This window comes from Tupaia chinensis, unplaced genomic scaffold (genome assembly GCF_000334495.1).
Source record: "Tupaia chinensis unplaced genomic scaffold, TupChi_1.0 Scaffold143574_1, whole genome shotgun sequence".
Classification (NCBI taxonomy): Eukaryota; Metazoa; Chordata; class Mammalia; order Scandentia; family Tupaiidae; genus Tupaia; species Tupaia belangeri.
In genome coordinates, this window is record NW_006203419.1 from 1,280,984 (window position 1) to 1,306,092 (window position 25,109).

The 25,109-nt window shown below is 43.0% G+C and overlaps 2 protein-coding genes across 3 annotated transcripts in view; both read right to left on the reverse strand.

The window, feature by feature from the left end:
* The window catches only part of UBOX5 (U-box domain containing 5), a 52,582-nt gene that overhangs the window by 27,314 nt on the left and 159 nt on the right, over nt 1-25,109 (reverse strand). The gene's annotated exons all lie outside the window — the stretch shown is intronic.
* FASTKD5 (FAST kinase domains 5) overlaps nt 11,181-25,109 on the reverse strand; it is a 14,087-nt gene continuing 158 nt past the window's right edge. Inside the window, exon 2 of one of the 2 annotated variants that reach the window (XM_006163956.3) lies at nt 11,181-14,068. In XM_006163956.3, the coding sequence (XP_006164018.1) occupies nt 11,565-13,994 (2,430 nt within the window). In that variant the 5' untranslated portion in view covers nt 13,995-14,068 and the 3' untranslated portion in view covers nt 11,181-11,564. The remainder of the gene's footprint in view (nt 14,069-25,109) is intronic. The other variant, XM_014582297.2, reaches the window with a different exon arrangement.

Sequence of the window (25,109 nt, forward strand, 5' to 3'; positions counted from 1 at the left end):
AGTTCTCACTTTCTGTCTCTCTGTCTCTCTCTTTGTCTGTCTGGCGAGCGCACGTGCCCTATAGCAAAAACCTCTAAAAATAAATAAAATAATAAATAAATAATTCTTTGAAGAACACAAAAAAAGTTTGTGGTATATTTAACGTATGAGTTTATTCTGGTGTAAAAAATTTTGAAATTCACAGCAGTCTTCTCATAATATGCCCTTTCCACCAACTTTAAGATGCCTTGTATATATATGTACACACACACCACACACACAGTTATATATTCAGGGTTTTGATGTAAAAGGTATTTCTTACTAAGGGTTGTAGTTAAAAAAAAAAAAAAGTTTAAAAGCCACTGGTCAGAAAGAAGTCATAAAGGGCTCATAACCAGGGAAAGAAATGACACTAATGAAAAGTCTGCCATTAACCTCCTAGAAGACAAAAGTAATTCTGAACCACTTAGAAGCAATTCACCCTTCAAAGGATTTCCCTTTCCTCTGGGTGATACGTTCCCACTACCTTTTCTGTAGGGGGGGAGGGTAGGCTATCTTTGCAAATGGCTTCCTGAAGACATCAAAGATAAGTCCACTAAGAACAAACTACTGAGAAATAAAATGTAAAATGTAGCCTCAGTTTTCCCCTTGACATTTTCTTCCTTTGTTTTTATGGAGGAAGGGGTGGGGGGGAGTATTCTTTAAAAGAAAGAAAGAAGAAAGCAAATTATGTATAATGTATTAGAGCCTCTCCCAAAGATTTCAAAGTTGTTTCCTAAAAAACTGGGGTTTTTTAAATTTAAACTGAAGATAATAATAAATTCACATGTAGCTCAGCTACAGAACAATACAGATCCCACATCCCTTTACCCAGTTTTTCCCAATGCAGCTGTTTTTTTTAGAGAGAGAGAGGTTTTTGCTATAGGGGGTAGGGGCCTCCGTGCTCTACAGAGAGGCAGAGAGAGACAGACAGAAAGTAAGAAGTCACCCCTCGGGGAGGATGGCCATACCACAATCCCTTCTCCTCCATTCTCCTCTTGGGACCTTGGGCATGCATGGCATGGGTTTAAGCTGTGGGAGTCCAGCAACTTAACCATCTGCTAGTCCCCCCAACCGTAACTTCTTGCACAGGTATAACAATGTAACTACAGAAATTGATGATAATAACAATGCATTGACCTTACTCAGATTTCACCAGTTTTATGTGTACTCACTGGTATGTTCCCATCTACTTAGTTCTGTTAGTTATTTTTTCATATTTTACCAGAGGCATGTGCACTCACTCCTGAGAGGCAGAGACAGAAAGAGAGAAAGAAAGGAGTGTGGTCACACTGCAGTCCCTTCCCTTCTCCATCCTTTTGGAATCTTGGGAACTTTCACACATACGACTGGCACAGTCTTCAAGCCGCAGGGTTAGGACCCAAACTGCAGTCAGTCATGTGGGAACCAGCTACCTTAACTACCAGGCCATGTTGCCAGCTCCTATGCACTTTTATTCTATATATATAGAAATTTGTGTAATCACTACCATAGTCAAGATATAGAACAGTTCTATTATAAGGATTCCTTGTTCTATCTACCCTTTTAAAACTTTTATTTTAGGGGGCCAGCAGACAAGATGGTAGTTAAGGTACTGGATTCCCACATGGCTGACCACAGTTCAAGTCCTGAACCCAGTGGCTTAAGACTCACACCCGGTGCACATGTATGCATGCCCAATACCCCAGAAGAATGAAGAAGGGATTGTGGTGTGGCTATCCCCTCTGGGAAGTGATTTCTCACTTTCCCTCTCACTATCTCTCGTGAGCACATGCACCCTATGGAAAACCTTTAAAAACTTTCATTTTATAAATTCAAATACTCTATTACCATAGAAGTCTTACAGTTCAACAAGAACAAAGTCTCTCAGCCAAAGATTTCAGTTAAGTCTATAGCCCACAATGTAAGAAATAAACTTGAGTGACACCTATTAATCCTTGGCATTCATGTCACCCAAATGTTAATATGACCATGTAGAAAAGTGTATATCTGAAGAAAAAGAACACAAACCCTGTAGAAGTATTACAGTCACACATTAAAAATATACATATAGGGGGCCAGCAGGTGGTGGGTAGTTAAGGGGCTGGACTCCCATGTGGCCAACCATAGTCTGAGTCCCATATCTAGCAGCTTGAAAATCACACCAGGCATGTGTACATGTGTGCCCAAAGTCCCAGGAGGAGAACGGAAGAGAAGGGATCATGGCATGGCCTCCTCCCTGGAGGTGATTTTTCACTTTCCCTCTGTCTCTGTCTCTCTCCAGTAGGCACACACGACCTATGGCAAAAACCTTGAAAAAATACATATAGGATGTATTCATGAATAGTTTGGGAGGTAATTAAGGTGGACATGCAGAAATGTAAACATGCAATGTACAAGACTGGTGGTAAGTTATTTTATTCTCTCCCTTTTATGTGTCTGAAGTTAATGTGAGGTCTCAGGATGATATCGGGAAGGACCAAGGATCTAGATCTGCTGGATGTCAAGATAGAGCCAGAACTTTCTCCTCTGCCTCCCAGTGCTTCGGCTCAAGAAAAAGGGGAGAAGAATTTCAGAAGTAGTGACCAAGTGTCTTGGTCTACCCAGGACTAAGGATTCTAAGAATGTGGGGCTTTTCAGGGCTAAAATCATGAAAGCTCAAGTAAACTATGGTAAGTTGGTCACCCGGTTTGGAAAGTTCCTGTTTGTGCTTCCTTGGAACTTGAAGTGACCGAGCAAATCTTTCATTGTTGCTGTTGTTGAGATTCAGACCTGACCCTGGCAGTGGGGAACTGTAGAGGAATAATTTGGAACAGAATAAGGTGACCATGACACTTTCTGAACACTTGAGCATTCACATTTCTTCAGCCTACAAAGTTGCCACAGCTAAGTTATACAATCTAACTTTGAGTCTCACAAAAACAGAATGGAAAGTAATTCTGGCAGATACATATATTTTAAACTGTAGGCTCAAACAGGTTATAGAGGGAAAAAAAGAAAAAAAGCTTATCTGTCAAATAAGAGAGAAGCATTTAACCTCAGAGAGTGGGTGGAATACCAATGCACTGAGCAATTTTATAAATTGGGCACTTCGGCTTTTAAAGAAGCACAATACTTCTTACAATTTCTAAATTGGGTTACCTGTCCATCCATGAAAAAAGTCTGACTTATGTGCATTTTTTTAAGAGCTGGTTAACTGTAAGACAGCCGTCCCAGCCAACTCCACACAGTTACCCACCAGTGAGACCTGAGCAAAGACCAGAACACAAGTATGGGCCCTAAAGAAGCTACACATTTTTTTTTCTTTTCTTTTGATATTTATTTTTACTTTTTATTTAAATATTTATTTAAATATTTATTTAAATATTTTTAAATTTTACATTAAATCACTGTCCATTTTTACAGTGTATAACACGATTTTTCCCAGAATGAATACAGTGCATATTAGAATGAAGCCACACTTGGGTCAGCAGGTGGCACAGTGGCTAAGGCAGTGGACACTCCCACATGGCCAACCATGGTTCAAGTCCGAGTCTCAGACCTGATAGCTTGCTTTCTCACTTTTCTTCTCTCTGTGTGCCTGTCTTTCTCTGATCAAATGAAAATGACTGAATAAGTAAAATTTAATAATTATTTTTTTAAAAATAAGAATGAAGCCACACTTCTTTAAAAGAATTGGTTTATTTGACTATTTATTATTTATTTGTTTGTTTTTAACTTGACCAGAGATACAGTGAGAGAAAGAGAGAGGGAAAGTGAGAAAGCAAGCCACCAGGTTGGGAACCCAAACTGTGATCGGCCATATGGGAGGTCCAGCGCCCTTAACCATCACGCCACCTGCTGGCCCTGAAGCCACACTTTTATACCATATGCAGTCAAGTCATCTTTCAGGGACCTAACATGTGCAAGCCACTGTGCTGGGCACAAGGGGACAGTTTTTACTCTTATGAATGAAAGTCATCCTACGTGGGCAGTTTTTCTTTTAGGAGCCTCACAGTCTCAAATTGAGGAGACCTACAAAAAATTTCTATGATCATTTACTTAGTGCCTTCACAGTGTCAGCACAACTGTACCAGAAGCCTGGTGAGGCGGCCAGGCTCTCTACGCAAACTTTTTTTTTTTTTTGAAAGGTTTTTGCTATAGAAAACGTGCGCTCACCAGAAAGACAGAGAGAGACAGAGAGACAGAAAGCAAGAAATCACCTCCCAGGGGAGATGGCCACACCACAATCCCTTCGCCTCCATTCTCCTCCCGGGATCTTGGGCATGCATGCACATGTACCCAGCATGAGTTTAAGCCACCAGGTGCGGGACTCAAACCGCGGTCGACGACGTGGGAGTCCAGTGACATAGCCATTACACCAACTGCTGATCCCTCTCTACACAAACTTTACCTAACCCCTCTCTCTCCTCCACGGCCTTATTCCATCTGATTGTGCCTGTCTTCTGAATCTTCAACGGATCTCTGACTACTGAACCCTGCCTTCAACACATAAACATATTCAAGTTTCTTCTGCCCACCTCCACACTTCTGGAAAGAGCTGCCCTGATGCTGTGTCATTTTTAGGAGTGCTGCTTTTAGAAGTAAAAATAGATGTTGACTTAAATCTGAACTTAGATTGATAAACTATGCATTTTAAAAAAAATTTATTTTACAAAGAATTATTTTATTTTATTTACTTATTTTTTAATTTGACCAGAGAGGGGGAGAACGAGCAAGAGAGAGGGTGATTGAGAAAGTAAGCTGCCAGGTCCAGGACTTGGAACCACAGTCAGCCACATGGGAGTCCAGCGCCCTTAACCACCACATCATGTGCCAGCCCCAAGGATTTTTTTTAAGTATAAAAGTGTCTTGTGTACTATTTGGCACATACACTCAAAAATAAATAAATAAATAAATAAATAAAATCATGTATTGAACCCTCAAAATCTAGGAATAGAAATGAACTTTCTCAACATGTAAAGGTTTTAGGAAAAACCCACAGATAACATCATACTCAATGGTAAAAGATTCAAACCATTTCTCTAAATCAGAAATAAGACAAGGATACCTAGAACCAGCAGAGGGCAAAGTAGTTATGCTGCTGGACTCCCACATAGCCGACTACAGTTCGCATCCTGGACTCAGTGGCTTGATAATCATACCAGGTGCATGTGTGTGTGTGCCCAAGATGCCAGGAGGAGAACGGAGAAAGGACTGCAGTGTGGCCATCTCCCATAGGGAGTGATTTCTCACTTTCCCTCTCACTGTGTCTGTTTCTGTCTCTCTCCAGCAAGTGTACGTGCCTTAAGGCAAAAACCTCTAAAAAAAAAAAAAACAAAGATGCCTACTTTCAGTTTCTGTTCAACATCTTACTAGAAATTCTAGCCAGAGCACACAGACATACACCAGAAAAAGAAATAAAAGAATTCAAGTGGAAAGGAAGATGTTAACTACCTCTATTCACAGATGACATAAGCCTAAATATAGGAAATCCCAAAAGAATCTAGACAACAACAAAAAACTTACGGTAACAAACGAATTAAGCAAAATAGCAGAGTAATAAGCCAGTTGTATTTCTACACACTAGCAATGAGCAATTCACAAAGGAGATTTAGTTACCAAATTCACTGGAGATTTTTCAGTTATTACCTTAATTCCTCTCTCCCTGGCAGGTGACATAAAACAACCCTCTTCATTTACAAGTATTTTCCTTTCTGTGCAATGAAGGGTTAGTTTCCAGCAGGTTTAGGGTACTCAAATCCAGTACATTCCAAAGAAACTGGTCTTTCACTAGCTCCTGGAAGATAACCAAGAGAAATTGGGGACTGAATAACTAAGGTCAGCTACAAGATATTCCATGCCTATATGAGTAACCTCTAATAAAAACTCCCCACATCAAAGCTCAGGTAAACCGGGAAAGGCAGTTGGCATAATGGCTATGTTGCTGGACTCCCATGTAGTCAACTGTGGTTCGAGTCCCAGACCCGGTGGCTTAAACTCACACCAGGCACGTGTGCGTACATGCCCAAGATCCCGGGAGAATGGAGAAGGGATTGTAACGTGGACATCCCCCTGGGGGGTGATTTCTGTCTCTCTCTCTCTGTCTTTCTGGCGAGCGCATGCACCCTATAGCAAAAACCTCTCAAAAAAATAAATAAAAAGCTCAGGTAAACCTCCCTGGCTGGCTTTATGTGTTGTTACAGACAGCTCTTGGGAGAATTAAGAGTTGTCCACAGGACTCTGCTGGAAGAGGACTACCGAAAGTTTGTGCCTGATCTTTTTGGACTCCACCCATGTGCCTTTTTTTTTTTGGAGAGATTTTCGCTATAGGGCGCGTGCACTCGCCAGACAGACAGAAAGAAAGCGAGAAATCACCCCCCAGGGAGGATGGTCATGCCGCAATCCCTTCTCCTCCATTCTCCTCTTGGGATCTTGAGCACGCGCGCACACGCGCCTGGCGTGCGTTTTAAGCCACCGGGTCCAGGATGCAAACCGCGGTCAACTACGTGGGGGTCCAGCGACATAACCATTACACTAACTGCTGGTCCCTTTTTTTTTTTTTTTTTTTTCATCCATGTGCCTTTTTCCTTTGCTGATTTTAAGGGGTGCATCCTGTCACTGTAATAAACTTCAATTGTGGGTATAACAGCTTTGGCACATTCTGTGAGTCCTCAAAAGAGTGGTCTTGGGAACCCCTGACAATTCGATACCACCGTTTTTCATAATTCCAATTATCTAACTATTCTTTTTCTGTTTTTATCACTTTTGTTCCTTTGTTTTACCCTTCCCATAAATGCTGGTATTCTATTTTAGGTTATCTTTTCCCCACTCTGCCTGCAAAAACTCCTCTTCCACTTGTCCCAGATCATTTTACTCACTTGTGATTCTGTCACCTGTACTCACATCCATCTGAGACCTCAGCCTGAACCTTTCTTTATGGAAGCTCAACATCTCAGCATGATCAGGGCAGACGCATCATTAACCCTCTACCAAAATGCCTTTCCTACTTTGGTCCCAATTTTAAGGCTGACTCAGTATCAATTCAGGAATCAAAATCATTATTCCCCAATTCAGTCAATAAGCAATTTTTTCTTTCTTTCTTTCTTTTCTTTTTTCTTTCTTTTCTTTTCCTTCCTTCCTTCCTTCCCTTTCCTTCCTTCCTTCCTTCCATCCTTCCTTCCTTCCTTCTTTCTTTCCTGTCTCTCAAGTGTACATGCCCTATATCAAAAAACAAACAAACAAACAAACAAAAACAAGAACTGTCAGCTCTGTGGTGTGGCACTAATGCACTGTTCAAGAAGACGGATCCTAGGGACCAGCAGTTAGCGTAATGGCTATGTCGCTGGACTCCCACGTAGTCGACTGCGGTTCGAGTCCCGGACCCGGTGGCTTAAACTCACGCCGGGTGCGTGTGCGTGCGTGCCCAAGATCCCGAGAGGAAAATGGAGGAGAAGGGATTGTGGTGTGGCCACCCCCCCTGGGGGTGATTTCCTGCTTTCTGTCTCTCTGTCTCTCTCTGTCTGTCTGGCGAGCGCACGCGCCCTATAGCAAAAACCTCTCAAAAAAAAAAAAAAAAAAAAAAAAGACGGATCCTACATGGCGACCTGTTTGAATGCCCAGGCTGTCTAAACATGGAGGGGAACAGTGTGAGCAGACTCTGTGAAGGGTGATCCCTCTCTCTCTTTCTCAAGTGTATGTGCATGTGCTCTATACTAAATATAGAAAAAAAGAAACTAAAAAATACTTTATGAAGTCATGTATTCCTATGTTTTAAAGTGCTTCAGTAAGATACACCGTTATGAGACCTGTTACAAATGTCCTTCCTCTCCGTCAGTCTAGATGCTACAGGAGGGCTGGGATATGACGTCTGATTTGCTTACCACTGTGGTCTAATACAATGACTAGCATTTGAAAATGTCTATCAATTTACTTTTTTTCCTTTTAATTTGCAAGAGGGTACATGTGATAAGCAACTTTTTAAAAGAATTATTTTATTTAACTTTACATTTTTACTTTAATTTGACCAGAGAGGGACAGAGCAAGAGAGAGACAGAGAGAATGTATGCCACCAGGTCCAGGACTCAAGCCATAGTGTGTCATGTGGGAGTCCAGCGCCCTTAACCACCATGCCACCTGCCGGTCCCAATAAGCAAAATTTTGTCATTTCCCCTTTTGAACATCTCTGGAATTCAAGACTTCCCATAGTTCTGGCCCTCATTCTCTCTCACCTGAGCTCTTGCAAACATATGTGAAGTAATCTCCCTAATTCATTTTATGCACCAACCCAATCTAGTTCCATTTCACTCTTTTATTAATCCTTCTCCTCTAACCATGACACCATCTGCTAGTCATATTTTTCTAAACATGAATCTACCCAACCATTCCCTAACTTAGCACCCTTTAGAGGGACCCCAGCCCCTGTTACCCTAGGCTCTTTAGCAAGGCCATAACTCTGCCTCTCCAGTTCCACACTCTGCCTTCCCTCCACCTCCAAATCACCAGCAGTGCCTAACTGCTCTTAATTGCCAGGCCACACTCACCAGAAAGTACTGTCTATGCGCAGGACCCATTCTGGACACTGGAGATAAATCAGTTAACCAGTCAAAGTTAACCCAAAGAGCTACCTTCCAATGGAGAAACCAGTAAGAAAACAAACAAAAACAAAACAATCATACAATTATTTCTTTCTTTTTTTTTTTTTTTAGAGATTTTCACTGTAGGGCGCATGCGCTCGCCAGACAGAGAGAGACATAGAGACAGAAAGTGAGAAATCACCCCCTAGGGGGGATGGTCACGCCGCAATCCCTTCTCCTCCATTCTCCTCTCGGGATCTTGGGCACGCACGCACATGCGCCCGGCGTGAGTTTTAAGCCACCAGGTCCGGGACACGAACCGCGATCGACTACGTGGGAGTCCAGCGACATAGCCATTATGCTAACTGCTGGTTCCCTCATACAATGATTTCTGATACTGCTGAGTTTGGTGATGGAAATGAAGCTGGAGGTGACAGCACAATCAGAGGCCAATAGGGTGTTGTTTTGGTAAGCATGGATGAGGAAGCCCTTTCTGAAGAATGACCTTCAAAAGGAAGCCTAGGTAACGGTACAAGGGATCCCTTTTAATAACTGTCAAGAAATTGGGGACAGCAGGTGGCGTCATGGTTGAGGACACAGGGCTCCCACATGGCTGACTATGGTTTGAGTCCCAGATCTGATGACTTGCTTTCTCACTCTCTCTCTCTCACTCTGGTCAAATAAATAATTTAAATAGAATAAGTCATTATATTTTAAATAAATAAATAAATAAATAAATGTCAAGACCAGCAGATGGCACAATGGTTATGTCTCTAAACCCCCATGTAGTCAAGTGTGGTTCAAGTATCGGACCTGGCAGCTTAAAACTCATGCCAGGCATATGCACATTTATGCCCAAAATCCTGGGAGGAGAATGGAGAAGAGATTGCATTGTGGCCATATCCCCTGGGGGACTGATTTTTTGCTTTCTGTCTCTTTCTCTGTCTCTCTGGCAAGCATGTGCACCTTATAGGAAAAATCCTTCCAAAATAAAAGGGAGGGGCGAACTAGCAGATGGCATAACAATTACGTAGACACCAATGTAGTCAACCATGGTTCGAGTCCTGGACTCAGCAGCTTAAAACTCATGCCAGGCATATGCACATTTATGCCCAAAATCCTGGGAGGAGAATGGAGAAGAGATTGCATTGTGGCCATATCCCCTGGGGGACTGATTTTTTGCTTTCTGTCTCTCTGGCAAGCATGTGCACCTTATAGGAAAAATCCTTCCAAAATAAAAGGGAGGGGCGAACTAGCAGATGGCATAACAATTACGTAGACACCAATGTAGTCAACCATGGTTCGAGTCCTGGACTCAGCAGCTTAAAACTCACACCAGGCGCATGTGCATGGATGCCCAAAATCCTGAGAGAAAATCCTGAGAGAAGGGATTGTTATGTGGCCATCCCTCCCGGGGGTGGTGGTGTGATTTTTTGCTTTCTGTCTCTTTGTCTCTCCAATGAGGACATGTGCCCTATAGCAAAAATCTCTCTTACCAAAAGAAAAGAAAAAAAAAAAGTCACATGACTTTCCCAATGACCTACTCAATATTTAATTTTTTTTTTAAATTTATTTTTTTCCTTTTTTGGAGCGGTTTTTGCTATAGGGCGCTTGTGCTCACCAGACAGACAGAGAGAGACAGAGAGAGACAGAGAGACAGAAAACGAGAAATCACCCCCCTAGGGGGGATGGCCACGCCGCAATCCCTTCTCATCCATTCTCCTCTTGGGATCTTGGGCACGCACGCACACGCGCCCGGCGTGAGTTTTAAGCGACCGGGTCCGAGACGCGAACCACGGTTGACTTATGTGGGAGTCCAGCAACATAGCCATTACGCTAACTGTTGGTCCTATTTATTATTTTTTAAAATTTGCCATAGAGTACATGCACTCACCAGAGAGAGAAAGAAAAAGAGAGAGGGAAAGTGAGAAAACAAGCCACCAAGTACAAGGCTAAAACTGCAGTTGGCCATTTGGGCGTCCATGTCTCAACCACATCACCTGCTGGCCCCTACTGTTCCAATTTTAAGGAGAAAATATAGGGGACCTGGGGGCAAACTTATGCAAGAGGAGTGGCAATGTGGAAGAGTGGGCTAAGGGAAAGCTATTCAGCTCCATAATTCTGAAATGGCTCTTTAAAACAGAGAATCAGTAACTAAGGATAGCCAACCAAATCTAAACAAGAACCAGGACTTTTAGAGGGTTTTAAGAAAATATGCATGAGGAGATGTCTTGAAATGTAAGTAAAGCTGTAAAAGATTCTTTTCTAAAAAGCTGGTTTTAGGACCAGCTCCAAAAGCAGTTAAGAAAAGCCAAATCTCACATGACTGACCATGGTTTAAATTCCACCCCAAGCAGCTTGAAAAACACACCGGGTACATGAGCATGCGTGGCTAAAATCCCAACAGGATAGAGAAATGGAGAAGGGATTGCAACATGATTATGCCCCGTTAGGGATGTGTCTTCTCTCTCCTTGTCACTGTCTCCTCTCTTTGGCCACTTCACACACATTCTGGCAATGGGAAAAAAATGACTTTAGACAATGTCTGACTACACTTTTATACTAAAAACTCAATGTAACTTGGACCTGATGCTGATAAGCAGAGAAAAAAATTACAATAGGACTTACTTGACCATAACACATTTCAAGGTGTTTATTATTTACTATGAGTAATATGCACAAATTACTAGCAACCTGTACAATCAGACCAGGTTACAATTCACAGTAACACATTCACTCCAAGCTGCCACAAGAGCTAAACTAACTCTCCCCCAAAGATTATTTTATTTCCAACCTTATATTCTGGCTTTTATATTTATTTTACAATACCCAGTACAGTGTACAAGGTTATCTTCAAGAAGTTCATGGAAAATGCATATTATGAAAAACTACCCATGGATTTCAAAAATGTTTTGCACCAAAATATACTTTAAATCGATTTTTCCACCAACTTTTTGAAGTACCCGCATACACTTAACAGCTTTTATGAATACAACTGTCCCCGAAGGCCTTTCAGATAGCAGAGGTGAATACTTTTTCATGGAGGAAGGCCAGCTTTTCTAAGCGAGTTCGTTTCAGTAGTGGGAGCCATTCCCAGTGGGATAACTCTACCACACGGTACCCAAGCTGAACCAGCTGTCGCCTCTTCATGTTGTGCAGTCCAAGCAGATTCCTAGTACCATAGCAAAACTGATTCTTGTTTGTCAACTGAATAGCCAGCTTCACTTGTGGGGCCTGCATGCAGGCTTGGGGGTACAGGCCAGCCCTCTCCATGGTCCCCGATTTATCTGTCCCATTGCAAAGAGTGTCTCCCAAGGGTATGGCTGCCTTTTTCTCTAACTCTATGTGCTGCTGCCCAGTCTCTGACTCAACCTGCCTCTGAAAATGCCCTCTTGCTTTCCCATTTAGTAACTGATTTAACAAATCATCTGTAAGGCTGACTCCCACATGTTTAAGCCTTAATTTGGCTCCATCTTCAGTTGGTATGGCTTCTCTGTTGAATGGTAATGGCTTCATGTTAACATCAAGCTGGACCTCTAAGTCAGAAGATCTGGTATGAGGTAAAATCATATGATGTTTGACATATTGGGGTCCACCCAACATGGTTTCAAGTAAAGAGAGAGTTTCCAGAAATTCAGGCTTTGAATTCATATCCTTTCTTGCTAAATTCCACAGCATTTCACATGCCTCTTGCTGAAGGTGAGAACTAAGACGATGACCTTTGTAATGTGGGCATTCAATGCCAACTGTACCATCAAGAGTACACAGTTCTTTAGTAAGTTCAAACTTGCTGCTCTCCTGAGCTAACCTGACAAACCCTGGACTTAAAGCAAAATCGATGAACTCTACTGGAAAATACTCAGAAAATGCCAGGCCCAGCAGGCAGGTGAGCAGGTGTTCAGGGTACTGCTTAAATTCTGGCATTTTTCTGTGAATCTCATTTATCAGGCTGGAATAAAATTCCTCTGTGTTGGGTGGCTTATAGTTCAGAGTTCCAAATGACCACAAAATCTTGGCAACATCTTTACTTCGACAGTGTGCTACCCTAGGAGGCAACGAAGCAGCTACGGCATTCATTACACCTTCATCCAAGATGCGTAAAGCTGAGCAGGCAAGAGTCAGGTGCATGACTCCTTGAACTCCCAGGGAAGGAATTCGCTGAGGAGCGACCTCTCCAAACTGCTTCATGAAATTTACATGATCCACATGGGTGAAACGGAACATTTTAAGAATATTCACTAAGGCGTGACTACTCAGATGATGCATGTCAGTACAAACTAAGTCTCCAAATTTCCTCATGACAAATTCAGAGAGACTACTACTTGATTTAAAGAACCCCAAACAGATAGCACCAATCTCCTCTAAATTGATCAAATCTATGTACTTAAGGATCAACGATTCCAGTTTTTGCATTAGGTCCGGGGGTACCTGACGACTTTCACCTATAATATAAATTAAGTGAATCAGCTGGGATAAGGATAGTTCTTTCCAGTGCAAATTAAGGTAACTAAAAAAGATTTTTAAAAATCGAGGCACTTTGCGGCCTAAGTATCGCCACAGATCAGCCACCAAGAGAAGTTGATCTAGGCTCATCTCCCAGACCTGATGGCAAAATCTGGTTTCATACACACCTAGCATTGAATGGGAGTGAGAGATTCCTAAATTGACAAAAGCTCTCAGAATATTGATCAGATCTGGGGTATCAAAGAGCTTTATGTTTTTTATACTCAACTGGCAGAGCAAAGCAAAGCTGGAACTAGATAGCAAAACAGGATGCTGTTCTACAGGCAAAGAGCTCAATTTACAGAAATATTCTACAATGATTTGAGGCTGGAGATCATTTTGATAAACTGTGACTTTGTGCAAAATTAATTCACCTTCTGCAACAGACAAGGGCTGACGAGTTTCACATCTGTTATAGCTATGAAGCTGGTATTCTGGTCTTAGCTGCAGGAAAACTCGGGGGCATTCAAGAGAATCAAAAGCTTCTACATCCTCTTCATCAGCTCTCCTGGTCCTGGATGAGCCTGGCTGTAATGTGCTGGCTTTAGAAGCAGAACCTTTGCTGAATTCCAGACCCCGAAGGGCATTGCTGGTTGCGAGGATCCCCTGAGAGGAAGAAGTGCTACAAATGTTCTTAACTTTTTTGGCAGGATGGCAAGGGCTACCACCTGCGGGGTCCTGTCCCCAGTGCCTTGTGCTGCTTCCCACATGCCGACATGCCATACTTTGGGTTGTATTGCAGACAAAAGGACTGTAAAATGCTTGATGTCCTAAAGGTTTTAACTTGAGTGTGGCTGCCATTCTGGTTTGAGCACTGATCTTTTTGGCAATCAGAACACAGTCCTTACAGGTTTGACCAGGCAATTTCTTGATTAGAGCTGGACGGGAAGGTGTTCCACAGAAACTGCCTGGAAATCTTCGGCATATCACAAGAGCCATGGATCACAAATGACTGGGCCAGAATTGGTGCCAGATACTGAAAAGAGGGTAGACGAAGAATGAGTGGCTTCCACCTATCACAAAACCAAAATTTACACATTATAAGAAATAGGTTAAAACCACACTGCTGTCTTCTCAAGCAGGTTCAATGCTAGTGACTGAGCAAACCACCACACAGCATATACTGAGGATAAACTATGTGCTTCACACATGGCACAGGAAAACCCAAGCCCAGATATCACTGGGCAGTTCCTGGCCTGCTGGTCACTCCAGACCTCCTTTATTGTAAAAGAGAAGCAGTGACAGTTACAGAAGAGAAGATGTTCCCTAACAGTCAATGGGAAGGAGGAAAGTCAATTTCTAAAAAGAAAGCTAGGAGCAAAGGCAGCCAAGCCAGTCCTCCTCCCTGATATTAACACACAAAGGTCCCACTTGGAGAGAAGGAAGTTTGTAAAAGTTGCCATGCTAACAACGCCAAGTACAAAGTACGATTTAATATAAAGTTTAATTATCATCCTTGTTCTTAAAATATAAAACTTTTTTTAAAAGATTTTATTTGGTTTTATTTATTCTTTTTTTTTTTTTGCCATAGGGTGGGCGCCACCATGCCCCTATTTTTTTTTTTTTTTAATTTGACCAGAAAGATACACAAACACACAGAGATAGAGAGGGAAAGTGAGAAAGCAAGCCGCTAGGTCTGGGACTTGAACCACAGTGAGTCATGTAGGAGTGTCCAGCACCTTAACCACCAGGCCACCGGCTGGTTCCCAAAATATAAAACTTTTAATTATAGAATTCTATTGTTCTAATGCTGTTCCTGCACCTTTTAGAAGATGCCTATGGGGCCAGCAGATGGCGTAGTGGTTATGTTGCTGGACTCCTACATGGGCACCTATGATTTTGAGTCTCAGACATGGAGGCTTGAAACTCATGCTAGATGCATGTGTTTGCCCAAGGTGCCAGGAGAAGAATGGATTGCAGCATAGCCATCTCTCCTAAGGGATGATTTCTCATTTTCCCTCTGTCTCTATCACCTCTCTCTCTGGCAGCGCTCTAAGGCAAACATCTCTCTGAAAAAAGAGAGAGAAGTAGCTGGCAAGTGGTGTGGTAGCTGAGGTGCTGGACTCCCATGGGTCGAGTCCCAGACCTGGTGGCTTGCTTTCTCACTTTCCCTCTCTCTCTCTCTGATCAAATTTTAAAAGTAATAATAAATAAAAATTAAACAATTATTCTTTAAAAAATAAAAAAGGAAGAAGATACCTATTCTCCTCTCTAGGAGGCTTACAAAAGAATTTGAAACACTACTGTAGAGCAGTCATGCAATTAGGAAGTATACTCACTCACTCATTTTTGCTCAGGAGGGCAGAGGCTGGGGCCATTCCTTGTCTATATCATAGGTAAAAAGCAAATGGCACCTCAAAGCTGGGTTCAGAGTTAGGAGACACCAATTCATGTGACTGATCTGCTGAGAAGACAGGGAAGCAGCACAGCATTCCTCTGCAGGGGGCAGGCTAGAAATGCTCCCAGTGACTCAGGTATTGATTACTTCCTTATTCCTATGGGCAGTACAGTTCCTGTTTTGTTCATCAAAGACTATGAAACTGACTGCTGTTCTCTTACTTTCCTTAATGCATATTTCTTCCTTTCTACTTAAGTGCCAAAGTTGGATAAGCAAGACCCAAGGACACCTGAGCTGCCAAGTGACAGACCAGATGGGGCTGGGCGGCTGCTGCTGCTCTGCTGCTGCAGAAAATTCCATGAAGGTTCTGAGAATGCTGGAATGACTTTCCCCAACTCTGCTGTCAGCCCCTTCTTTTGAGCACAAAGAGTAAAAACCAGAGGACCACAGAGCAGGTGGTGGTTTTGTTACGGTAGGTAGCCTACCTATGCAGGCTTCTTTGGATAGCAGGAATCTATGTTCTAATTTCCTTGTGAAGCAGAACAGAATTCTTTCACACTTGGGACCAGCAGTTGGTGTAATGGCTATGTCACTGGACTCCCATGTAGTCGACCGCAGTTCAAGTCCCAGACCCGGTGGCTTAAACTCACACTGGGCGCATGTGTGTACGTGCCCAAGATCCCGAGAGGAGAATGGAGAAGGGATTGCAGCGTGGCCATCATCCTGGGGGGTGGGGGCGGGGAGGTGACTTCTCATTTTCTATCTCTCTGTCTGTCTCTTTCTGGTGAGCATATGTGCCCTATGGCAAAAAAAAAAGAGAATTCCTTCACACTTAATCTTCATACACTTGGCTCTCTACTGTGGCCTGTGGACCATTCTGCCCACCCAGTTTCAATCTGTGGGTTCAGATGCTACAGAGACCGAAGGTCAGCAAACTATACTCTGAGGCCCAAACCAGCACTTTGCTTACACTGTAAGTGAAGTTTTACTAGATCATAGCTAGCCTGTTCATTACATGTAGTTATGTCTGCTTTCCCACTATAAGAGTAAAGTGGGTGGGGCCAGCAGGTGGTGTGGTGGTTAAAGGCTCTGAATTATCACGACTGACCGCAGTTCAAGTCTTACACCTGGCAGCTTGCCTCCTCGCTTTCCCTTTCCCTCTCTTTCTCTTCTCTGGTCAAATTAAAAAATAATAAAAACAATGGAATTAAATAAACAAACATTAAAAAGAAAAAAAGAGTAAACTGTGTAACTGTGGCAGACTATAAGGCATGCAAAGAATGAAGTAGTTATTGTCTGGCCCTTTACATAAAAAGTCTGCTGATCCCTGCTAAAAAAATCTCTGCTATAAGGACCAGCAGTTAGTGTAATGGCTATGTCGCTAGACTCCCATGTAGTCGACCGCAGTTTGCGTCCCGGACCCGGTGGCTTAAACTCACACCGGGTGCGTGTGTGTACGTGCCCAAGATTCTGAGAGGAGAATGGAGGAGAAGAAACTGCGGCATGGCCACCCCCCAGGGGGTGATTTCTCACTTTCTGTCTCTCTGTCTCTCTTTCTGGAGAGCACACGCACCCTATAGCAAAAACCTCTCAGAAAAACAGAAATACAATGCATTGAGGCTGACCCACATGGAAGGTTCTAGGTTCACACCAGACTTGCTTGAATATGCCAGAAACAGGGGACCAGCAGTTAGTGTAATGAGTATGTCACTAGACTCCCATGTAGTCGACCGCAGTTCGCGTCCCGGACCCGATGGCTTAAAACTCATGTGGGGCGCATGTGCGTGCGTGCCCAAGATCCCAAGAGGAGAACGGAGAAGGGATTGCAGTGCGGCCATGCCCCCGGGGGGGGTTTCTCACTTTCTCTCTGTCTCTCTCTGTCTGTCTGGCGAGCTAAAACCTCTCCAAAAAAGAAAAAGAAAAGTTAAAGAAATATGCCAGGAACATGTGTGACAGTGATCCAGGGTTAACTAAATCTAGAGGCAGATTACGGCATGAAGACCCTATTGGGGGGACCAGCAGTTAGCGTAATGGCTATGTTGCTGGGCTCCCACGTAGTCGACCGCAGTTTGCATCCTGTACTGGGTGGCTTAAAACTCACACCAGGTGAGTGTGCATGCGGGCCCAAGATCCTGAAAGGAGAATGGAAGAGAAGGGATTGTGGCGTGGCCATCCCCCCTCGGGGGTGATTTCTCACTTTCCATCTCTCTCTCTGTCTGGCGAGCGCATGCGCCCTATAGAAAAACCTCTTAAAAAAAAAAAAAAAAAAAAACCCTATTGGGGTCACATTTCTCCGTCTCTATGTCTCTCTTTCATGAAAGAAAAAAATAAATAATAAAGGTAAGTAAAAATTAGAAAAACATTAATAGTACTAAAATCAGTTTCTCTTCAATACTTAGCTGTTAATTGAAGATTTATATGCTTCAAAACAGTCACTAGGAATTTCAGTTAATGTTACAGCACAGGCACGGTGGGATAAAAAAGAGAACAAGTAATAGAACACTCTAGATGGGGATCCTACACAACTGACCATGCAGTTTGAATCCTGACCCTGGTAGCTTGAAAACCAAACCTGGCAAGGGACCAGCAGATGGCATAATGGTGATGTTGCTGGACTCCCATGTAGTCGACCTCAGTTCAACTCCTGGACCCGGTAGCTTAAATTAACACCAGGTGCGTGTGCGTGCATGCCCAAGATCCTGAGAGGAGAACAGAGAAGGGCTTGTGGAGTAGTTATTCTCTTTCTGTCTCTCTCTCTCTCTCTTTTTGGCAAGTGCACGCACCCTTATAGCAAAAACCTCTCCAAAAAAGAAAAACAACATGGCAAATGTGTGTACACATCCAAAATCCTTATAGGATAGAGAAATGGAGAAGAGATTGCAGTATGGCCATGCCTTATGGGGGGGAGGATGCTTTCTCCCTCTGGCAAGCATGTGTATCCTCTGGGGAATTTAAAAAAAAAAAAAAAGAGTGACCTGCTTTGGAATCTAGAATCTAAATTTAGTCCAACAAAAGCCATAAATTGTTCAAATGTATAGTTCTTCATCTCATCTTAGGAACTAAATCCTAAGAATTAACTTTACAACCTAGGGGCCAGCAGGTGGCATGGTGGTTAAGAGCGCTGGACTCCCACATGGCCAACCGCGGTTAGAGTCCTGCTTGCTTTCTCCCTCTCTCTTTCTCTCATTCTGTCCCTCTCTGGTCAAATATAAATTAATAAATAAAGTTAAATAAAATAATTCTTAAAAAAAATCTAATTTTTACAAAAGAGTGATACTATACTAAAGCAGAAAACTCAAAACAATCCAAATGTCCATCCAGTGGAAAGAGGCTGGTTCACAGAAGTGTGTAACAGGCATCAACACACAGAGAAGTACATACAAATATTCAGTTAACAGTATGCAAACAACTGTTATCACCTAAAATACACTTACATAAATGAAAATTAACAAGGTAGCTTCGGGACCAGCAGGTGGCATGGTGGTTAAGGGCGCTGGACTCACATGACCAACCACGGTTTCAGTCCCGGACCTGGTAGCTTGCTTTCTCACTTCTCCCTTCCCCTCACTTTGTCCCTCTCTGGTCAAAACAAAATAAATAAATAAATAAATAAAGTTAAATAAAATAATTATTTTTTTAAAAAGGTAGTTTTTTTGTGGATAGACATGCAGTTATATCTTTGATAAATTAGCCCTTTCCCCTTTTATTGGAATTAAAACCACTGCTAATAGAAGCATATATGGTGGTTAAGAGAGTTGGATCCGGGAACCAGCAGTTAGCGTAATGGCTATGTCACTGGACTCCCACATAGTCGACCGCGGTTCGCGTCCCGGACCCGGTGGCTTAAAACTCACGCCGGGCGCGTGTGCGTGCGTGCCCAAGATCCCGAGAGGAGAATGGAGGAGAAGGGATTGTGGCGTGACCATCCCCCCTGGGGGGTGATTTCTCGCTTTCTGTCTCTATGTCTCTCTCTGTCTGTCTGGCGAGCGCACGCGCCCTATAGCAAAAACCTCTCAAAAAAAAAAAAAGAGAGAGCTGGATCCTACATGGCCAACCATGTGGTACAAATCCCAACTCTGGTGGCCTGAAAAATTACTCTAGGTGCATGTACACATGTGTCCCAAACTCCCAGCAGGATGGAACAATAAAGAAGGGATTGTGCCATGACCATATCACGTTGGGGGATGCTTTCTTCCTCTCTATCTCCCTGCCTGTCTCTGTCAAGTGCATGCATTTTCTGGCAATTAAAGAAATAAAAGAATAGATGGATTAACTTAAATACTTCTATAAATGATGTAATTTTGGGATCAGCAGGTGGTGTGGTGGTTAATGTGCTGGACATTCCCACATGGCCAACCATGGTTCAAGTCCCAGACCCAGCAGCTTGCTCTCTCTCCACCACCCCCCCACACACACACCCTTTCTGGTCAAATTAAAATAAATTTTAAAAAAGACTGCCTGACTCTAAACCCCATATTACTGATATACTAGAGAGACAAGAATGAGAGAGTCAGGAAACAAAGACTGCTGAGATGAGGGGTAGGAGTCAAGGAGACTGAATAATCTAAGGCTTTTGAGGGTTTCCAGGTACCAAAGAGCAGAAGCTAGAACTAGGTAACCTCAAAAGCCTCTCCCATCTTTAATAGGGTCTAGGACTCTAGCTATCGCTGGAGTTGGTTTGCTACACTACTTACAAAAAGAACAAAGAAAAGATCTCAAAAACTAGAATCTACATGGAAAAAATGGGTTTGTAAGATGCCCCAGGATCAAAGTAAAGAGAACTACCACAACTAAAGACCTGACACTTGGCAGAGTTATACGAGATCCAGTCATTAGTGTTCAACATGGAGAGAAGCAAGCAAGGAAAACCACAGGATAAAGATGAAGAAAGAGGGGCCGGCAGGTGGCATAGTGGTTAAGGTGCTAGACTCCCACATGGCCGACAGCGGTTCAAGTTCCGGACCTGATGGCTTACTTTCTCATTTTCCCCTTTTTGTCTCTCTCTGGTCAAACTAGAAAAAATAATAAGTTAAATAAAATAAATAAATAATTCTTAAAAAAAAAAAAAAGATGAAGATCCCAGGACAAGAGTTGTCAGCATAAAGAGGAACCTAAAGAGCAGCTAGCTCATTTGGGAAAAGATGGGCAATACTGAAGAGGAGAGTTATACAGATTATCCATACTTATTAGAAGTAATTGATAATCTTGGGATAAACAAGTGATATGTAGACAAAAAATTAAAAAATAAAAACAAAAGAATAACAATAACAATACACACACACACACACACACATATATATATATATATTTTTTTTTTTTAAAGATTTTTGCCATAGGATGCATGCACTCACTGGGGAGAAAGAGAGAGAAACAGAGAAGGAAAGTGAGAAATCACCCACTGGGGAGATGGCTATACCACAGTCCCTTCCCCTCCATTCTCCTTGCAGGATTTCGAGCACACACACACACACACACACACACACACACACACACGTGTCCAGAGTGATTTTCAAGCTGCCAGGTCCAGGACTGAAAGCGTGGTCAGCTATGTGGGAGTCTAGCTCCTTAGCCATCACGCCACCTACGGGCCCCAGTAATAAAAATTATTAACTCCAGGGAAGACAAAAATGTTGTAAGCGATAGAAATTAATAAAATAGGGACCAGCAAATGGTATCACAGTTATGTCACTGGACTCCCTTACAGTCAACTGTGGTTCAAGTCCCAGGCTCAGTGGCTTAAAACTCACACCAGGTGTGTGTGCATGCATGCCTAAAGTCCTGAGAGGAGAATGGAGAAGGGATTGCAGCATGGCCACCCCCCCCCCAGGGGGGTGATTTCTTGCTTTCTGTCTCTGTCTCTTCAGCAAGAACATGTGCCCTATAACAAAAATTTCTCTACCGAAAAAAAAAGTAAAAAGAATGAAAATGGTATACTATACTCCCTGCCTCAGTGAGTAATATTTACCCAATTTTATTAATACTATATAAACCATATCTACTGCCTAACCAAAACCTATGAGCAAATTATATTGGGAGCATGAAGAGAGGGGAAGAGAGGTAAGGAGAGGTTGGGTGGTAACACAAGAAACCTAAAGCCTCAAAGTTCATAGTAAAGAAGTCAAAAGAAAGTCCAGCAGGTGGTGTGGTGGTTGGGGCTCTGGACTTCCACATGGTGGACTGTGGTTCAAGTCCCGGACGTGGCAGCTTGCTTTCTCACTTTCCCTTGCTGTGCCTCTCTCTCTTTCTCTCTGGTCAAATTAAAATAACAATTATAAAGACAAAATTAAACTAATTTTTTAAAAAAAGAAGTCAAAAGATTATATATAATACTTGAGCCAGCAGGTGGCATGGTAGTTGAGGTACTAAACTCCCATGTGGCTGACTGCTATGTGAGTCCCAAACCCAGTGGCTTGAAATTCACACCAGGCAGGACCAGCAGATGATGTAATGGTTATGCCACTGGACTCCCCTGTAGTTAAACATGTTTTGAGTCCCAGACCTAGCAGCTTAAAATTCAACCATGTGCATGTGTGCCCAAATCCCAAAAGGAAAATGGAGAGGGGATTATAGCATGGCCATATCCCCTGGGGGGGGGGACGTGATTTCTTGTTTTCTGTTTGTCTCTTTCTGTCTCTCCAGTAAGCGCACACGCACTATAGCAAAAATCTCTCTCAAAAAAAACCACAAAAAACACAACAACTTGTGCTGGGCACTGTGTGTGTGCATGCCCAAGATTCCAAGAGAATGGAGAAGGAACTGCAACATGGCCATCCCCCTTGAAGGGTGACTTTTCACTTTCCTTCACAGGCCCTGTGGCAAAAATCCAAAAAAATGGAAAAGATTATATATATACTTAAAAACCAAGAAATAGCAACCCAAGTGTATTATTTAGAACTATACTAATAAATGCCAGAAGAAATAGATGAATAATTGAAAGTGCTTCTGAGGAACAAAAATGGAGGCAAAAAGGGAGGAAATGAATACTCAGTGTTATAAGCCCTACTAAATTGACCATATAAATCATTTATATATGTAATTTTGACAAAATTAAATTTACAAACTGCATATACTAACAGGAAATTAAAGTACTCTCCAAGACGACAATGAATATCACACCAGGGACATATGTGTCCAAGATCCTGAGCTAGAAGGCTATGATGAGGGGATTACAGCGTGATAAGACTCTGTTGAGAGTGCCTGTCTCCACCTCTCTCTCTCGTCTCTTATGGCCATCTGGGAGTTGAGCACCCCAACCATCACGCCACTTGCCAGCCACAAATAAAGTAATTCTTTAAACACACACACACACACACACACACACACACCCCTAAAAAAAAGGCAAGAGAACTAACTTTCTCTGGGTGTTGAGGTCTCCTGCTGAGAGTCTAGGAAGCTTTAAAGCCCCTAGGGAGGGCTCAGAGGCTGACAGTAAGGATCCTTAGCTGTTAATGAGGATGTGAACCGGGCTACACTCTTCGCTTCTGTTTCCACGTGGGAGTAGAGTCTACGAGAGAGAGATCCACTAGCACGATGAAGTAAAGCACTAGTGAAAAGGTGTCTAGGTCAAGATACAGAACACCCACAGAGCTAAACCAAATCAATTCAAGTTTAACAACCTACATCCTCATCTCTGTACTCGTTTCTAAGCTTATAGGAGACATCGCAATTATCTGTGACACTTTTTCTGCCTATATACCTCTCTCTCCCTACCTTTTTAAAAAAACTTGCTATAGGTTCTGTGCACTTGTCAGAGAGAGAGACAGGGCAGGGTAGGTAAGGGAAGCACCTACTCTACGGGGAAGTAGAATGAGAAATCACCCCTTCGCCCCCAGCGAAGTCCCTTCTCCATTCTCCTCCTGGGATTTTGGACACACATGCACACATGCCCAACATGATTTTGAAGCCACTGGGTCCGAGACTCGAACTGTGGTTGGCCCTGTGAGAGTTGAGCACCTTAACCATTATGTCACTTGCTGGTTCCTAAATACTTCTCTTTATCTGCTTGGATTTTGCCACTTCTTTAGTAGACTCATTTAAATGGACTGAGAAGACATGACTGCTCCCTGTTGTTAATACTGAGAAGTTTTCTAAAAATGGGATCTTAAGAAATCCTTTTAAAAAGTGTCAGTAACATTAACTGTGGGGCTCTAACAGACTATCCATCCAGACTCTTCTTGCCATTCTAATAGAGGAATAGCAGTGTCTAAGAAGGGGAGAGGAGGAGCCAGCCAATGGTAAGGTGGTTCAGGTGGCTGGACCCCACATGGCCAATGACAGGGTTCAAGTCCCAGATCTGGTGACTTGAGAAATGTGCTAGGAACATGTGCCCAAAATCTCAGAGGAAAACAGAGAAGGGACTGCAGTGTGGCCATCCTCCCACTGTCTCTCTGTCTCTCAGTGAGAGCACACAACCTATAGCAAAAACCTTTAAAAAAGAGATACAGAAAAAGATAAAAGTATCTATACTCTTATAGTCATGAGAGAAAATTTCTAAATAAATTATCTGAGTATTTATCATTGTTAACTCAACCAAACACAATTTTACCTGCTTTTCCAATGTGTAGACTGCACAGTACAATACTTCAAACAAATAAAGAATAAACTTCAGAATTCTTTTACAGTAAAGCTTACTTATTTGCATAATGAATGACAAGGGCCTTGTCGGTAACCAGAAAAATAAACCAATGAATGGTGAAGAAAACTGCACTGACAATATCCCTGCATAACTGCCAAAGGCCTCACTTTCTTAGCTGTATTATGCAGTACAAAGCCTTCAGATTTTGATTTCCCAAATGTGAGCAAGTCGTCCTAGGACTTACACAAGACCACTCAGAGTAGAAAGTTGTAGAACGTAGTTCTGGAAAAGCAGCTGTTCTTACTTTTCACAAAGTGCCCAAAATGTAAGAAACATGAATTCAGATCCCAGCAACAACGAATGACTGGAGCACTAAACACCAGCCATAGTTGGTGCCGAAGCACTGGGTTACTGGCGCCCCAGCATGAAACACTGCAAGGGTCTAGAGTGAGTAAGCAAGAAAATGTGTCAACGGAAAAGATCAATGACCATAGCTGGTGTAAGGGGGCCCAAAGTTCCTTGAGTCGGGACAGAAAAGCTGTGTCATGATTTGTGCAGAAAGAGAAAGAACAATTGATTCTTAACCCTGGAGACAAAAAAAGGACGGGAGGCATCAATATCACCCTTCGTTAGGTCTATGCAACAAGAAGCTGCCTGCTAAAAATGGGGGGACGGTGTATTTCACATTGATATTTACTGCAGACCCGCCTCCTCCCCAGAACCGCTGTAGAACCTGGTGCTCAAAGTGGGGTCCGCGGGCCAGCGGCATGGGCCTTTCCTGGAGGCTGGATGGAAACACAGAATCGCCGACCCCACCCCAGATCTACAGAATCCGAATCTCCCAACGATTCGCAGGCACACTCCAGTGTGATGAGAGGTGCGACAGAAAGCTCACTTCTTCCTCACAACAGGCCTCAGACGAGTGCAGTTACGATCTCCACTTCACAGAGGACAAATCAAGGTTCAGCTGAGTCTCGAGCCCAAGGTCACGGAGCCCTGGAGTGGCGACAGGGGCCGAGGCTGTCCCTAGAGCCTGGCCGGCGAGAGGCGCCCACAGCCCCGGTCGGTAAGCGCGGAGCAGGGCCTTGGCGCGCGCCAGCCCTGGGCAAGACAGCAAGGCCGGCGGCACCGGGCACAGCCC